This window comes from Vigna unguiculata, chromosome 1 (assembly GCF_004118075.2).
Source record: "Vigna unguiculata cultivar IT97K-499-35 chromosome 1, ASM411807v1, whole genome shotgun sequence".
Taxonomy (NCBI): domain Eukaryota; kingdom Viridiplantae; phylum Streptophyta; class Magnoliopsida; order Fabales; family Fabaceae; genus Vigna; species Vigna unguiculata.
In genome coordinates this window covers 33,514,548-33,533,103 of record NC_040279.1, presented here as the reverse complement: position 1 = coordinate 33,533,103, position 18,556 = coordinate 33,514,548, and the positions used below count along the sequence as shown (strand labels likewise).

Below are 18,556 nucleotides of genomic sequence, written 5' to 3'. Positions count from 1 at the left end.
AACAATGAACTAATTCCACAAGCTAGATCATGTTATGCGTTATGGTATTGTAAAAGTCAATTAGTCTCACATTGCTTAATTTCTAAATTTTATAAGGGTTTATATATGGTAATTTCGTAGGTAAAGAGCATGGTTGTTCTCCAATAGCGAGGTAGAGCCCTCGCAATGTGGTTTTACTTTGCATTTTGACCTATGCTTTTACCAAACATTGCCACGTGACCACATCCCTTCTCGGGACCCAGCAAGTGGTGAACACGTAGGTGTATTATTCAAAAGTATAGAATAAAATTTTTCTCTTTAATTAAAATTACTGCATTTTTTTTATTTTTGCAAATCAATCTATTAGCACTGTAATTTTCATTTTTCATGAAAAAATACATTGTCATACGATTAAAGGTCACGAATTTCACATTACTTGGTTTCGTTTCAAGTTTAGATTTTTTACTTATTTGTTTGGTGTTGTTATCGGTTGGGTATTAAAAATACATTACACCAATATTTTAAATATTTTTTAATATATTTTTAAACGTTAAAATTAGTGATAATCAATATATTAAGAAAGTATAATAAAAAAATAGTAGTATAAAAAAAATTATTAAAGAATCTAAATTCGTTTCCAAATGGTTTCTTTTTAATTAAAAGCATGGAAATCTTTATAGTAACAACTTTTCAAAATTGAACTCTTTTTTCTTCTTATATTTTCGCCAAATTTAACGAACTTTTTATTTATTCATTTATTTTATGCTTCAGGATGCATAATTATCTAAAAGGTGTGAATTGTTTTAAAATTTTAAATTTGCATGCGTTGAAGTAAGCAAAATAACTCAATTCCATCATCCACTACAATAAGAAACAAAGGAAGATGTTTCTAAGCTCACGACATTAAATTTAGTATTATTAATATTCTGAAATTTTGATGTGGTATTTCTTTGTAAAAATAGTTAAGTTTTTTTTTGGGGAATTTTTGTGTTTTCAGAATATCCTTTTTTATACTCATTTATTTACAAATAAGTGGTTATTAAATTAACGTGTAAGTTGAAATAACAAAGAATAGTGAGTTGTTTTACTTCCACAAATAAGATTATTAAAAATTGTAACTCGAAAATTGTGCAATGTTTAATGTGAATAATAAATAGTTATAGTGTTCATAAGGAAATATGAAAATAAAATAGATACTGATAGTGGGAAAATATACCTTATATTAACATTGGTTTATATAAGTTCATTAACAATATATGTAAACAATAAAATATTAACATTTTTTTGTTATTTTGTTGAAATTTTCTATACACGATAAAAAAATATAAATTTATATCATGTAACATACTAAGTAAAGTTGTTCCAACGAAAAAGGGAAATTTTCTCTTCAAGAAAACATGTTCCAACAAATGTTGTTTTTCCTTATAAAGCTTCGAGCATCATCTCGTTTTCACTCCTTCAAAATGATCCTATCTTTATAGCCATGATTCTCCTTATTCATAGTGCATACTATGATTTTCCTTTTTCCCATTTTTTTATTTCAAATTTTATTAATTGTGAGAATATTATTATGTCGTTGATTTGTTGAAAGAGTTCAAGGTAGTAGGAATTAAAGTTTACCATAAAATTATAGTACTAAAAAGGAGTTAGGATAAAGGGTTGAATTAGAATATATTATGTGATTTCTTGCATCTGATCTGATTAATAATGTCTTTTATTTGTTTGTGATTTTATCGCTAAGAAAATAATGGATTCACTAATAATGGGCAAAATTTGTTAGTAATAGATTAATTCATCGTAAATTAAAATTATTAACGGTAAAATATTAGTTGATAAAATATTTGTTAATAAATTTTATCAATAGAAAATCTTTTCGATAATTATTGTCAGCTAAAATTAATAAGTTATTATGCATTAGTAAATATTTATTTATAATATCAACGAATTTTAGTTAAAGCTGTCAAAATGAGTTAGAATCCGCGAGTCAACCCAGCTCACTACGGGTTCGGACTGGGTTTGGTTGAAATTTTTTTACAAATTTCAATACGAGTTGATTTTTGACCCAGCTCATTTAGAATCCGGCTCATCCGGGTTGAACCCATGGTGAGCCGGGATTGACTCACCAACCCGCAGATAAAAGGGTTACACAAGTGTTTTTATTTTTCTTTATTAAGTTGGATTTTACATTTGAGTCATGTTAAGTTGTTTTTTTATCCAACAAATACATAATTTGTATTTTTTTTATTTTGGTTTGTATTTGGATTGTATTAAAATTTATTTAGATTTTAATTAGAATTACAATTTAGTTTTGACTGAAAATAAATAAAAAATAATATTTTTTTAATTAAGTGAACCCGTTTGACCCGCCAACCCGTGGTGGGCTGGGCCGGGTTCGAATTTTTTTGCTTGCTAAAAAGTGAGTTGGATTGGATTGTCTCACTAAATCATCAACCCGTGGTGGGTCGAGTCGGTTTATCCGTTTTGACAGCTCTAATTTTAGCCCATGAATATCGTGATTTTGTTTTCATCTCTAATTAATTTATAATAGGTATTTTGTTAAATTTTGAGAAAAAAATGTACCCATTTTCTCAACGAATTTACTAATGAAATTACCCATCATTTTCAATATTTAATTACCAACGAGCTTATCAACAAATTCTAAAAGAATATATTATCGATAGATTTATCTATGAAATTTAAAGAAGAAATTAATTATCGAAAAATCAATACAATGAATTTTATTATGGTCAAAATACAAACCAGAAATTTTAATATCTATTTTTCCGATAAAGTTTTTTGACGAATTTTAATGGATAATTAAAATTATAAATTATCAGCAACTTTTTTACGTAACCATTTCTCATAAAAAAAATTGTTAATAAATAAAAGTTTTAGTTTACCGATCAATACATTACTTGCTAATATTTTATCCATAATTAAAATTCTAAAATTTATTAATAAAATATATTAGTAAATTAAGTTTTATTAATGTCAGAAAATAATACATTTTTTAAATTATATATAGAAAATTTTTAAATAATAATCAATTTTAATTATAAAAAATAATTAATTATTATGATGATTAATTTATATATCAATTTATAAATTAAAAGTTATTAACTAAAATATTTTAAAAAAATTATAATTAGTCTCTAAATTGGTAATTAAAATAAGTTATATTATAAATTATTATTTAAATTAATCACTAACATAGTTAATTAATAAATTTTGACAATCAAAATAATTAGTCTTTAAATTGATATCTAATTAAAAAATTATTTTTTAAACATTATTTAGAATTTTTCTTATAATGATATTTAATGCGAAAATTTCAAAATAGAATAATAGGTTGAATTTAAATGAAAGGTCCGGATTCAAGAAAATAACACTATTGTGATTTTTCTTTTTCGTTTTGCATCTTTCGCATCTTTCGGCAATGTGCAATTGCTTTTTTACTTAGTTCCTGCACGGACACATACTCTGTGTCTTTCAGTATGAAAGTTATCTTTTAAGAAAATAATAGTTTCAAACTAAAACAACCACCTTGCACCCATTATATTATAATAATATGTATGAATTGTTGATGAACCAGATTCTCATTTGGTTATGTGTGTAAATTTAATTGTTTATATATTATTAATTCTTATTTTTCACATTGTCTTTCTTAGGGTACGTAATACCTGATTATTACATTAAAAATATAATATATAAGTAAACGAAGAATTACTTTTTTAAACTATAAATAAATTTATAACTAAACCATTTTTTAATTCATATAAATTTCATCTAGAAATATAAATTCCCTATATTCTTTCTATAATTTTCAACTAATTACTTATTTGTTATATAACTAATTAATTTTTCATTTAACATAAACTCAAAATTTCTATAAATGTAAATTATATACGTTCTTTCTATAAAAATCGATTGACTAGTAATACTCTTACAAATACATTATATAACTGGGGAAGTGACAATGAGTAAATCAATATATAATCATAATTTTAATTTGTGTAAGTTGTATTTTTTCCATGATAAATTCTATATACTTTTTTTCTTTTCATAGAATTTGGGGAAATTATAAATTATGGTTGTTTTAATCAATAGAAGAATAATATATGAATGATGTGATAATGCTGATAAAAAATATTAATGATATGATAATGTTGAGAGACGGTGGTTATGTTTATATATATATATATATATATATATATATATATATATCATATTTACAATTATAATAGTTTAAATTTTGTCATGAGATGTTTTTAATTGATGAGATTTTTAAAATGAAACTATGTCGAAATTCAATTCAAAGGTATAAAAGAAAGTAGCTTAAAAGGGAGTCGTGAGTAGAAGAAATAAATGTTAAGAATGTATATAATGGAGAAAATGAAAATTATGGAATCCGAGTGTAAGAGATACACTAGAACAAGTAATCAGATATAGTTGAATATAGTCTATCCACTCAACCCAATCCAAAGGTTTGTTGACACAAGCAAAGGTACAGTGAAAGAACATAAATATGTCATTTAATAAGACTGAGTAGAGTATGCATGAAAAGGAGTAGGATCTTAAAGACACTCATTCAAGAACATTTATTACACACACACCAGTATGATACTACTGACTTATACCTAGGAATGTTTATTGCATGTATCCAACCCCATGATTACAAGGTCTTACGTGAAAAGGTTGTTTTTTCCTTGGTATTATGTTTATTTTCTTTGGGATGAACTGTTAAAATATTGATTTGAACATCAGGTGTGATATTTGATGGGGTGATGATTTGCATTATCATTGACTGAATATGTAAAGAGAGAGAGATGAGTGTGTATGTCCCTGGCTTCGCATCCAAATCATAAAAAGTATTGTTCGTGCGATTGCGATCGATGTGATGGCAGGTTCACGCGGTTTATCCAATCCAATCCAACTTTTCTCCATGCATAATCCTTCTTCTTTCTAATACCATAACGACTCAATGTTTTCATGCATGTCTTTGTCTTCAATCGGATTGGATGTGCTTTAAGGATGTGTTGTGTTGTGTTGTGTCCACCATCAACTCTATTTCTATGTTAGTGAAAGAGAAAACAACTATATTGCCCCATCGCATATCCGAATCATCACAATCAAAATAAAGAAAAGACGTCTTCCCAACATTTCTATAACGGAAAGTGGAGCATGCACAAACCTTTCTATTTCTATTATACAAAAGATACACCCCATCCTCAGAGACTAGAGAATCAAAAATATTATACTCCAAAATAATATTATAGTGATTTCATTGGACAGGAAATGGAGTAAGTTATTAAAAAATTATATGTATGTGTTAAAATATTTTAAATAATTACTTAATCGTTGATCGTTTATATTATTAGTTTCCATTTTTAGAATGTCTATTACATGTTTTTATTTATAGACCGTGTATTTTTTTAATGGTGCGATTATGATGGAAAAGACATGTTAGGTTCGATAATGCGGTGGTATTTAACGTGATTTGAAGTGAAAGTATTTTATTTATTTATTTATTTATTTTATATACATTTTGAGTAAGTATAGACGAATAATGTCTGTTTGATACTGTAAATAAAAATTTAGAAATACAAATTGTTTTATTACTATGATTTGATATCTTAGTTCGTATAAATCTCCAACCTTCTAATAATATACCATCTCTCCCATGTTTCAAAAATATAATTTAGAAGTAATTTTTAACTATTTCGTATCAGGAATGATATTTTAAAAATGATAACTATTTTTGGAAACCGTTATTAATTCATTGGTATGGTTGTTAGATAATTAGAATTAGTTAAAATCCAGTGTTCTTGAGTACCTAATTAACAAAACCTCATCAACTGCGCTTAAACCCTATCCATCCACTTTCCTCAATAAAGAATGTTTTATGGGTCTTACGATAGAAGATCATGAGAAAAATGTAACATTAATAAGACATGAACTCAATTTATACATAAATGATTGACATCACTCTTAATCCCAAAATTTTAAAACGATGAATTTATAAGTCTTCATCTTTATTTGGTACATTCAATATAGGACTACGCTTCACACTGGCTCCCATATTATAAATGTGAAAGTATATGTGAGAAATTGAAATTTAAGGGGTGCAGGAAGCAAAGCCCATTCCATGAATTCTCTGAAGATGGGATTCTAGACTCTATGATGTAACACACACCCAAAGATATTTGCACTAAAGTCCACATCTAGCTCTTTGGTCACATCATGGCCATCACAATTTGAATTGCATTTTATCTAACACAATAAGGACTCAACTTGAATATGTTGGAGCTTTTTAGGGTGACACTCCACTAACAAAGCTTTAATCCAACCAAATTCCCAATCAAACTAAACGTGTTGGCTAAAGATACATTACCTAAAAACTTGACATTGTTCCTAACCAAACAGGAATTGAAACATTCTTATATTTCTTATCATTGTGACCATAGCAAATGGTCCAAAAAAAAAAAACAGGGGTTATGACAGACTCCAACAAAAGATTTTAATATACAACCATCTTACACATCATAACTTGTGAGATGGTTAAGGATCACCATGACAAATTTCACAACTGAACTTAGTTAAGTTTTTGTTATGATGCATCGACGTGAAAATTGAAGTATTGCAAAAAGAGTTTTTATATTACACTTATATATTTTTCTGCCATAACCAACCCCTTCTTCTCCATCCCATATCTTCTCTTTATGAAATCCATCTCTTTTCCTCTCCCATAACCCCCACATCACAAACTTCACTATCAGTAACATGAAAGGGGGTTGATGGTGGCAGCTTGTGGACGTTGGTAATTGGTGGTCCAAGTCCATAGTGTCCATTAATTGAGTGGTACTTGGAGATAGTAACGGATAATGATCCATCTCTAATTTTTTTTTTCTTTTTCTCTATGATTAACTTTTTATTTATATATCTCTGCATCTGTCTCAATGTTTTATCAAAATACAAATAGTCAATTGAGTTTGAGATTGTTTTTAACACAAGTAGACCATGTTAACGATTATTAGTTCATTATATTTTATTTGTTAATTTATTAAAGTGATATAATTAATTTAAATTTATATATGATTAAGGATACATATGTTATGGAAGATTATCTGTAGAGATAATAAGTAATAGATAAAGGTTATACGGAGAGGTTATGGTTTTCATATGTAAACAGATACATATATTATTGTTTCCTTTTCTTCGTCAAAAGATAAATACATTTAATTTACATTATTCTCGATTATCAATTTAGGTACACTTTCGCATACTATTATTTAAAAGGACTGGGGATTGTTTATGAAAGAGTTTGATTGGTTATTGAATATTAACCTGATTTTGGTGCATAGTCTTCTAACACAATACATCCTATAAATATTTATTTATTGAGATATTTTTAGATTTAATTTTTAATTTTATTTTTTTTAAATATTATTTTAAACAAAATGTTAATTTGGTAGCTTCCACCCTCATTATCTTTATATTGATAATACAAAATCTTAATTTACTTTTTTTCTTTAAGTTTACTTATTATATTTTTTTAATATTTCATTCTAAGAGTTGTTTGTGTGTAAGAGTCTTAATGGACTTTACTGTAATAATATTTAATATTTCATTTACATTTTAACCTTTTAAAACTTACAAAAATATTTTATTATTATATTTAAACATTATTTTAATTCTAGTACAAAATATTATATAATTAATTAATACAACTATAATTTAATTTATAAGTGTTTTTTTTCATAATATTTAATTAATATTTATGTTTTTAAATTTTATATTTAATTTTAATTTTATTCTTCACTATTGGTTTTATAAAAAAATTATTTATTATTTCTTATTTTAAAATATTTTTGTTTTTCCAAACTTATTAAGAGAAAAGTTATTTTTTAAATAAAAATGATTTTTTATAACTTACCGTATTGGTTAAATAGTTTGTTTTTTTCATTATAAATAATTTTTTGATTTCATCCAAATTCTTAAATAATTTTCATTATAATAATAGTTTTTAATTTCTTAAAAAAATATCAATACAACTTATTTTCATAAAATTCCGAGAAGATTATTACAATATGAGACTAACATATATGATGTTAGTTAATTAGTTCATTATGCTTTATTAATAAGTCAACCTTATTTAATTATAAAACATTATGTTATTTATGTAAATGTCCTTTTTCTAATATCGTTACTATTAATTGGACTAGAAAATATATTGACTTAATTTAAAAAAAAATAGTTTAAATATGTTTTTGGTCCTTCAAGTTTAAGTAAAATTTGAAATTAGTCCATTTTCAAATTTTTTAACCAATTTAGTCTTTCATCTTTAGAGATGTGTGAATTTAGTTTTTTTAACTAGTTTTTGTTAAGTGTATATGATGTTTCAAGCGCATTTCATGATAATATTTGAATTGTTTACATCATTTGACCTATTTTTGTTTTAATACTAATTCAAATACTATCATAAAACGTGTTTGAAACGTTAAATAAACTTAACAAAATTTGATTAAAAGAATTAAATCTGTATATTTCTAAAAATAAATAACTAAATTGATTAAAATTTTTGATGAGTAACTAATAAAAAAAACTATTTAACCTTTATTATTATAATAAAAAAATAACATATTTTGATATATCCATACAAATTGGAATGCCTGTGTTTAGGAGAAGAAATTAAATGCATCCCACATGATGGTGACTATCTTCTCTGCCCCAGACCAATAAAAAGGAATATCTTTGTTTCTTTTGGCATCAAACTAAACGTCAATGTAACAGAATATCTTAGCTGCAGCGTGACCGTCAAAACGCCGTCACTCTTAACAAGGGGTCCCTGTCCTTTTCTCTAAGTTACCCAATCACAGAATGACACGTAAAAGGTAGAGAGGCCTTTATTCCCCCAACGTCATCATTCAACGTATGATTTTGTTTTGATAAATACTTTCGACTTTCTTTACGACAGAATAAAATATATTTATTTATATTTCCAAAAGGATACATTAAGCCCAAACACAGTAAATAGACATCACCTAATAGGCCATTATATAATTCCTAAAATGATGTGGGTAAATAAATAAAAAAAAATAATAGTGTAAGTTAAAATTAGTCAATTTTGATATCATTATTTAATAGGTGACTATAATGAATTTGAATAAATTCCTCTTAAAATTATTTATACTATTGAATACAGGATTTTTTTTTTAATCCTCCCTAATATCATTTATTGTAACTGTATCTTTTAATAGAAGAAGATAAATCTTTTAACTATCATCTATTGTGATTTTTAATTAAATAGTCTTAATTTTAACGAATAAAAATATTATTTTTTGTGATAAAATACTTTAACTGTAATCGCTTAACTTTTCCGCTTAAAATATCTAACGTATATCTTTCTAAATTTGAATCATTATTATAATTATATTTTTCCTAAACTGGATTATTTAGATTAAAAAATGTAGATATATATACATGCACACTGATGAGTTTTTGCTGGTGATCATTATTTAAATAATTAAAAAAATATTATTATTTTATTTAATTTTAAATTTATTCTTTTCAATTTTTAAATAGACTCAAAATAGTTTATTAGTGCAATCTAGAATTCGGTCGTATTCCAGTGGAGTAGTCCATTCTACTAAACCGAATGAAGACAACAAGGATTAGTTGAGTCTATCAGTAGTTTTATTTTCTAAATAATAATATGTAAATTTAATTATAAATAGTTTATAATTTTTCTTAACCTTGTCAACCAAACATGTCTTGCCTTGAAAAAGGTAAAATAATAGTTACATAAATTTTGGAAAAGGGAGTGAAATAATGTCATAGCATTTTTATTTATTTATTTGTTCTGCCGCAAGCTCAGCAAGAATGGCTTAGAATTTTCTTACCTTAATTGAATTTCAGTTTTCTTATTTTTCTTACATTTGTGTGCTCCTTTCCTTTGCACAGAAGAATATCAAGCACCGTCCAAAGGTTTTCCCTGTCATCTCTTCTCTTTTCTCTTCTGCTCTTTGCGCACAGACATGCATAAGCATTAACTTATCTTACACGCTCTATTTTCCTTTTCGAGATCTGTGCTCAATCCTTCACTTCTTTACCTTGCTTCTGCAGACGAGCTTTCCCTTGCGCAGGTGAGGTGAGTTTCTCTCTTCGCTGCTTTCACTTCACACTCACACGGTGCTGTTTCGCTTGCGATTATGGAACTGGCTACGCCGGATTTGTTCTGGTTTCGATCGTGTCCCCGATCACTAACTTTCAGTGTTTGCGACGTTTTTAACAAACTATTCGCAACCATATGAGGTGGCGTGTGATGGTTTTCAAAACTCCGTTCTGTAAAGAGTGGATTATGGATTCGAATTGATTAGATCTGTGGTGGTCATTTTCGTATTCTTTTTTTGACGGTTTCTTTCTGTTTTCTGTTTGCCTTTTGTGCGCTTTGGACAATGGAAAACATGTCCTGGTTTGATTTCAAAACCAAATTATTCGATTCCATGATTCATCTATTAAAATTTTATATATGATTAAGAAGTGTGGGTGATAGTCTTTGGAGCTGAATGACAGATTTATTTTCTTTACCGTTTCAGAATTGCCACCTGTGATGGTTGAAACCGACATGGATACCCAAACTGTAAGTAATATCTTTTGCTTTCGTTCTTATTTTATTAGATTGGAAAAATAAGCAAGGGACATCTGTTAATGTTTAATTAATTTATACATATATGGTGTGATTATATTTTCGTGATGTCAATATAATATTAATTTTTAGTAACGTGCTTTTTGGTAATCTCAGAAAGGTTCAATTGTAAGCATTTCTTTTTTTATCTTTTAAGTGTCTGTAGTATATAGTTGCGATTTAGACAATATGTTATGCCAAGCCGCCGGAGATTGCGCCTGGTGAGGAAAATAAATTGAGAAATAATTTCCTATTTAGTCACTGATATTTGGAAAAACTTTTGTATTGGTGATTATTACTATTTTCAGACTGCAAACGTGGTTTCGTCAAAGGAGACTCCAAAGAGTGATCCCATCTCTCATCAGTCCTCACATCCTCCTCTTAATGAAAGGATTATTTCATCCATGACAAGGAGATCTGTTGCTGCTCACCCGTGGCATGACCTTGAGATTGGTAAGCAACTAAGCATTAAAAAATTGGTGAAAATGGTGATTTGTTATGTTTATTACAATCCAATTAGTTTAGACCCCAATCAACATCAATCATTATATTCAAGAATAAGAAAACAATACAAGTGGGGGACTAGTGGAGCCAAACGACGAAAAATTTATGAGAATATAAAAGGAGGCAAATTAAGTTTTTTATTAAAAAAAAAAATCAGCACTAACAAAGGAGGATTACCATCTCACCAGTAATAATAAAAAAACGTTTACTACAGTAGTAGAATCACTCTCAATCCAAAGGTTAAACCAATATTTCCTATGAACAATCTCAATAGCATGCATCACTCCTAGTAATTCAGCTTCAAGAGAATGATGATGGATAATAAAATTTGAAAAAGAGCCCATATCCTTAGCCCTGTGATCTTGAAAATTTCTCTCCACACTGATGTAGGAGAGTTAATAGCTGATCGATCTAAGTTACACTTTATCAATAACAAGGTGGAGGTAACCAATTTATTTAAGGGATCTTTGGAGCTTTTGTAGGATGACAATCAACAACAAATGCTTTTAAAATGACAAACTCCTTGATAATAGAATGCATACGGTCGGAGCAACGATTTGCAGCAACATTAACATATGCATAGGTCAAGAGATATGGATGAATGCAGCCATCAAAACCACTTTAACATTCTCACTCCATTGTTTATGTAAAATACCGAAAATAGAATCAAGAGATGAGGGGTTAATTGCTACTCCTGTCAAACTAGGTAGTCGATTCCAAAACCTGGCGGCAAAAGGGCAGAGAAAAACCAATGCTCCATAGTGTCATCATGTTGCAAGCAATGGCTGGACATAAAAACTAAAGTACCGACGCTGCTATGCATAACCTCACCAATAGGAACCTTGTTATGATCAGTTTCCATACTAAAGCATATATCCTTCGACCAGCTATAAACCGAACCAATTTGGAAAGGAATATGCATCCTTGGAAGTAAAAAATCCATTAGAGTGTGTTCCCACTTGAGAGAATCCTGAACATATCTATCTTTGGTATTATAATTTTAGATACCTACCCGACAATGTCCCTATGGCTGTCTTCTTAGTTCTTCTATTGCATTGAGTTGTTCTTCGTCGTTTTTTCTTCCTTAATTGGTTTCCAAGCTAACTCTGTTTTCTTTCACAATGCAGGACCTGGCGCTCCAACGATCTTCAATTGTGTAAGAATGACAAAATAGTGAAGTAAACATTACATTTTAGAGTCTAGGGCCCATGTAGTTCACATATACCTAGATGAGTAAATTTCTTTAGAAAAGGTTTTAAAGGTCAGAACCAAGGAACTTGTTGGATAACCAAGGTTTTCTGATGAGTTTAATATGGTCAAATAACAAGAAAAAATGTCCTCGGCTCTGTTTTCATTTATTCTTTCTTGCTTCTTTTTTCCTCAAATGCTATCGAAATGGTAGGTGTAGACTTTGTTGTTTAAGTTGTAGATAATGAAACAAAATTTGACCCCTTCAACTTCTGATACTACCCTGGTAATATAAATTTACATGTTATTTGTTAAGTTGTGAAGTTGTAATATTGTTATATTTCCAAAGGACAGAAAATTAAGATCTTTTTCTAAGTTTATATTTGATTCAATTTTGTAATGTAACTTGACTGAATATCGCAGGTGATTGAGATAGGGAAAGGAAGCAAGGTGAAATACGAACTGGATAAAAAATCGGGACTTATCAAGGTTGTAACTTGTAATAGTTGCTCAGTTATTTTTGCTTCTGCAGTTACTTAGTCAAGTTGCTAAACACTAATCTATGCACAGATCGATCGCGTGCTTTACTCATCAGTTGTGTATCCTCACAACTATGGTTTTATCCCACGTACTATTTGTGAGGACAGTGATCCCCTGGATGTCTTGATCATCATGCAGGTATTTATATATCCATTCATATTATCAACATTTCCTTGAAAATCAGCGGCATCGTGTATCTCTTCTTGGCAACAATCGAACTTCATTGACACATACATCCCTTCGATTTTATACGTCTCATTTTCTTGATGAAGTAATCTCTATTAATGTTCAAATCCATTTTAAGCACGACCTTAAACTTATTTTACTATGTTATGCACTGGTGGTTCAAATTTGATGCTAAACTTCCCACGTACTTGGGCAGGAGCCTGTTCTTCCTGGCTGCTTTCTTCGGGCCAAAGCAATTGGTCTCATGCCCATGATTGATCAGGTTTAGTATATTAATCATTAAATTTACCACACGCCAATAACTCGTCTTTTATTATTGAATATTTAGTATCCACTAATTGTGCTGATTTAAAGGGGGAGAAAGATGATAAGATAATCGCTGTCTGTGCTGATGATCCTGAGTATCGTCATTACAATGATATCAAGGAGCTTCCTCCACATCGTTTAGCTGAAATTCGTCGCTTCTTTGAAGACTGTATCCTTCCGAAATTTCGAATTCTGTCGCCTGATTCTCAATTTTTCTATTTGTTATGGTCTATAGAAATAATGAAATCATAGTGCAGCATGTAATGAATGCTATACATTTTCCTTCATAAAGGATTATAGACAAGAAGAATGAAAACAAGGAAGTTGCTGTAAACGACTTTTTGCCTGCCTCAGCTGCTTTTGAAGCGATTAAGAGATCCATGTAAGCAACACTCGTCTTTACTATTTTACTTCAACCATTACCGGTCTGGAAACTCAAGTGGTCCAAAGGTTTTGGATTAAGTTATTCAGTACACCATGTTCTATTTTCTTTGAAATGGCTTTTTAAATTTAGATACTGTCTTTCAAATTCCCCAACATTTTAGTTATTATATTTATCTTATCGGCATATGCAATCCGACCACAGTATTAGTTTCTTATAAAACTTCTCTTTGTTGAGAAGGAGCTTGTATGCGGACTACATAGTAGAAAGCTTGAGGCGGTAGCCGTTGATGAACGATTCACGTCAAGGATTTTGAATGGCGGAACAATTGATGATATTTGCTTGGAAAAAGGCTGCATTATGAATATTATGTTGGAATAAAAAGAAAACATTTTACTTTGGACAGGTGTTCCTTCCTCTTAGCACATGCGTTTTTTACATGTGCTTCATTTCAAATATGTTTCCCTGCAATTCAGTCACACGTGTATCTGCCTCTCAGCATATGCATAATCTTTTCGTGTTCAATTTCGAATGTTTTATCCGTGTATAAATTTGTATTCCCTCTTCTAGTACTAGAACAGGTTCAAGGTGTTTTAATCTTTATTGGTTTTGTTAGGATGTTAAGAAAAAAAAAAAAAAATATATATATATATATATATATATATATATATATATATATATGCTCAGTAACAGTATGCATTAGCCAGTGCTGATACTCACATCTGATAAGTGATGGTTTGTGAATTGGCTTGGAATCAGTTCAAAACCTATGAAGCCACACGACACGGACACAGACACGGGAAGACGTCTAAATTAAAAGAATGACAGACACGGATATATATATATATATATATAACAATTAAATTCATAGTCTAAAAAATTGAAAATTAATATTTATATAAAAATCAATCTACCAATTATACTTTATGATCTAATAAATTATAAAAGAAACAAAGTCTAGCAAAAGAAAAACAAAAAAATATATATGTAAATCATGTTTGTTTATCTTGATTAAAAAATACTTCTAGTTCATTAAGAGATAGACTAGCAATTTGAAGAATTTCGTTGTCTTCCAATGAGAAGTCATCTCCTCTAATATTTTACATGAAGAGTTTCGTTGTCTTTAATTTTTATTTTTGATATAAAGTAATTTATTTATATTTATTTGAAATACGGGACAGGTATCGAGTAAAAGATATTAATTATATAATCATATTAAAATTAATTATAATATAATATATTATATTAATAAAACAAATTAAAATTTCTTTAAATAAAATATTATATTAATCATATATTATATACTAATTAAAACAAATTTATTATATAAAATAACTAAATTATTAAATTAATCAGAATATGATTATATTTTCTTTTCATTTTTTTTCTTTCACCTAACTTTTTCTTTCCTATCTTCTCTTCCCTGTGAATTTATTTTGCCTGCAACTTAAACGGTTGCAATTCTACAACGACATCCACGATGGCAACTCTGCAACAGCGGCCACGTTCCACCAGTTCCACCTTTTTGCAACACCACAAACGTGTCTTTTTCGCATCCAAAGAGAAGGTCGTGTCCGGCAAAAAAAAAAACATCTGACACCGTGTCGTGTGCGCTTTCGGCAAGTGTCTGTGTCTGATGCGCCTCTGACGCGGGGAAGCGTGGCTCTGACGCCGTGTCGGAGCTTCCTAGGTTATCAAGCTTCCAACTTACTTGTGTGAAGATGAAAATGGGTTAAGTTATCTTCACTTATTTATTAAATTTACAATTTAAGCTTAAACTGTTTGCTTATAATAATAAATTTAGTATACAAGCAAGATGCATGTATTTGTTTATAATCATTTTAATGTGTGAATATAAATAAGTCATGGTTTGGTTATAGAAACCATTTCTCATGCTGTAGCCATTTATAATTGATATTTGTAGTTTGGATCCATTTTCCATCATGTACTAGCTATATTTTGATATTTCCTATCTTTTATTATGCTTCTTTTATATGTTATGATGGGTGTAAGTCATTTTTGTAGGGGTGGGCATTGATTGGATATTTAATGATCCAATCCACATCCATTTTATATCCAAATAATTGGATTAGATTTTTGACCCAAATCCATTTTTTTAGCAAAAGTAGTTCGGATTTTTTTAGAATTCAGATCCAAATATTTGGATCAAGATTTAAATCCAATCCAAATATTTGGATCAAGTTTAAAATCCAGAATCCATTTTTAATAAAAGAAATTTAAATTAAATTTCTTAAAACTTGTGTCATTAAGGCCCGAATGACTCGGATGAGATCGACGATCCGGACGGACCCGACAACCCGGACGATCCAGACGGGCCCGACAACCCGAACGACCCAGACGGGCCCGATGACCCGAACGGGCTCGATAACCCGAACGGACCAGACAACCCGAACGGGCCCGAAAACACAAACAGGCTCGACGACGCGAACGGGTCGGACGACCCGAATGGGCCCAACGACCCAGACGATCCGGACGGACAGGTCCAAATAGTCGGGCCCAATCGGGTAGTCGGGCACGTTCAAATCGTGGGGCTCGTCTGGGTTGTCAGGTACGTCAAGGTCATCAGGCATGTCTGAGTCATCGGGCCCATCCGGGTCGTAGGGCCCGTCCGGGACGTCGAGCTCGTCTAGGTCGTAGGGCTCGTTCGTGTCATCGTGCCATCCGGGTCGTAAGGCCTGTGTAGGTCGACAGGCTCATCCGGGTCGCCAGGCCCGTCAGGGTCGTCCAAGTTGTCATGTCCGTCCGGATCGTCGGGCCCATCCGGGTCGTAAGGCCCGTGTAGGTCGTTAGACCCATCCGGGTCGTCGGGCCCGTACGGGTCTTCAGGCCCGTACGGGTCGTCGGGCATGTTTGGGTCGTCAGGCCCGTCCGGGTCGTCAGGCCCATCCGGGTCGTCGGGCCCGTCCGGGTCGCCAGGTCGTCCGACCCATCCGGGTCTTCGGGCCCGTTCGGGTTGTCAGGCCTGTTCAGGTTTTTGGGCCTGCCTGACTCGTTCGGGTCTTTGGGCTGCCTGACCTGTTTTCGTCACTGGTTCTGCCTGGTCCGTTCGGGTTTTCGGGTCCGTGTGACTCATCAGGTCATTGGGCCTGATCGACTCGTTCGGTTTGTCGGGCTCGCCTATCTCGTTCATATCTTTAGGCCAGCCAACCTCTTATGGTTTGTCGAGCCTGTTCGATCCGTATAGGTCGTCGAGCAAGGTCCATCCAAGTCTGAATTTAGCATAGTTCATCTCAACCTTTAGTCTAACCCAACTAAAAATTTAAATTGAAAATTTGGATTGGATTTTTTGGATTATCCATATTTAGAAATCTTGATTTATAAATGGATATCCAATCCATAAGATATATAAAATGTAAATTAGATTGGAATCCATATCCATTAAATGAATTTTAAATGGATTAGATTTTTAATAAAATGGATTATAAATGGAGTGGATTGGAGCAAAAGTGGATTGGATCAAGAAAATTAAATTTTTTGCCCACCCCTACATTTTTGTGTGATACTTGTTAGCTGTTTTCTAGGTTATAGAGGGTCACATTGGAATTAAAGTAAACAAAAGAGAACGAGAAATATAATTATTTGGTTAATTTACGATGAATTGTTCATTTAAACAATACAATTGAAAATGTTTTCTAATTGTAGTCGTTTTTTACACAAAAATTAATTGCAAAAAATCTTGGAATTATTTATACATCGATGTTGTGATTTTTTTTTTAAATAATATTTGAAACTTTTGAGTAATTATTCTCAGTTATAACTTTTAAATAATTATTTATGACTGAAAGTTTTATTTTAAATTAAATATTAAAAAAATCTGAAAAATAACTGTAATCTTGACATGGATTTTGTTGAAATGAGATGTGTTTTTGTGAGTTTGAGATTTTTTTTTTTCATTGATAGCGTTAAATACATTGCATTATAGAATTAAATATATACTTTTCATTATCCTAATAAAAGTTTATTTATTTTAATTAGACTTTAAATTGTGATTAGTTATTGTAATTATTTGTAACTGAAACTTTGAAATAATTACTCTCACTTATATTTTTTAAACTTTTTTTCACAGCCATATATGTTATTATAAATTAATTTTTAAGAATATTAAAAGTCCAATAAAAATATCGAATAAATCTTAGAAAATATAGTAAGTAACAAGGATAAATATGTTTTTAGGTCCTATTTTAACTAAAATTTTAAAATGATCATTTTTCAAAACTTTGATTCAATTTAGTTCATCAACTTCAAAATTGTGTATATTTAATTTTTTTAATCAAATTTTGTTAATTTTTTTTTTTAATTTCAAACATGTTTCATGATAATATTTGAATTGTTTACATCACTTGACGGTCTATAAATGTATTTTTCATCTAACATTAAAACGAAGATGTGTCAAATAATATAAATAACTCAAATACCAATGTAAAACTTTTTGAAATGTCAAATGAACTTGGTTAAAAATATTAAATTCACGTATTTTTAAAATTAGAAGCTAAATTTGATCAAAATTTTCAAGAGATAATTTCAATTTTTACGTGTTAAAAAAAATTAATACTTAAGTAATATATCATGCTTGAATTTTGATTTTTTTTAAATAATTTTCACTTAATGTACATTCCTATCTCGCATCGTAACATTGAAAGAAAATATATTATTTCTTTAAATTTTACTAATAAATGTTTTATGGAAGTGAGTGATATTCAATGTAATTTTTCAAAGTCAATTTCAATAAGAAAGAGATTAAATCTTGAGATGCGTAAAAGGAATTA

The 18,556-nt window shown here is 29.8% G+C and overlaps 1 protein-coding gene across 5 annotated transcripts; it reads left to right on the top strand.

Moving 5' to 3' along the window:
* The first annotated feature begins 9,766 nt into the window (after positions 1–9,766).
* Positions 9,767–14,366, top strand: LOC114193130 (soluble inorganic pyrophosphatase 4). 5 transcript variants are annotated; one of them, XM_028082850.1, is made up of 11 exons: positions 9,767–9,963; positions 10,102–10,126; positions 10,575–10,618; positions 10,972–11,116; positions 12,295–12,323; positions 12,779–12,844; positions 12,926–13,033; positions 13,278–13,343; positions 13,436–13,556; positions 13,688–13,769; positions 14,010–14,366. In XM_028082850.1, the coding sequence occupies exons 3-11, from the start codon at positions 10,589–10,591 to the stop codon at positions 14,050–14,052; spliced, it is 690 nt and encodes a 229-aa protein (XP_027938651.1). In that variant the 5' UTR covers positions 9,767–9,963; positions 10,102–10,126; positions 10,575–10,588; the 3' UTR covers positions 14,053–14,366. The 5 variants fall into 5 exon arrangements, with proteins under 5 accessions (XP_027938651.1, XP_027938645.1, XP_027938657.1 ...); XM_028082844.1 differs by having other exon boundaries at positions 9,822–9,963; positions 10,061–10,126; XM_028082856.1 differs by having other exon boundaries at positions 9,823–9,963; positions 10,061–10,121.
* Positions 14,367–18,556: the final 4,190 nt, after the last annotated feature.

Bases quoted from the DNA above. Each gene is read 5' to 3' on its own strand.
- LOC114193130 (XM_028082850.1), top strand. From the start codon at position 10,589: ATGGTTGAAACCGACATGGATACCCAAACT. The intron at 10,619-10,971 runs GTAAGTAATATC...TACTATTTTCAG, and splicing joins CCGACATGGATACCCAAACT to ACTGCAAACGTGGTTTCGTC. The intron at 13,557-13,687 runs GTATCCTTCCGA...AAAGGATTATAG, and splicing joins TCGTCGCTTCTTTGAAGACT to ACAAGAAGAATGAAAACAAG.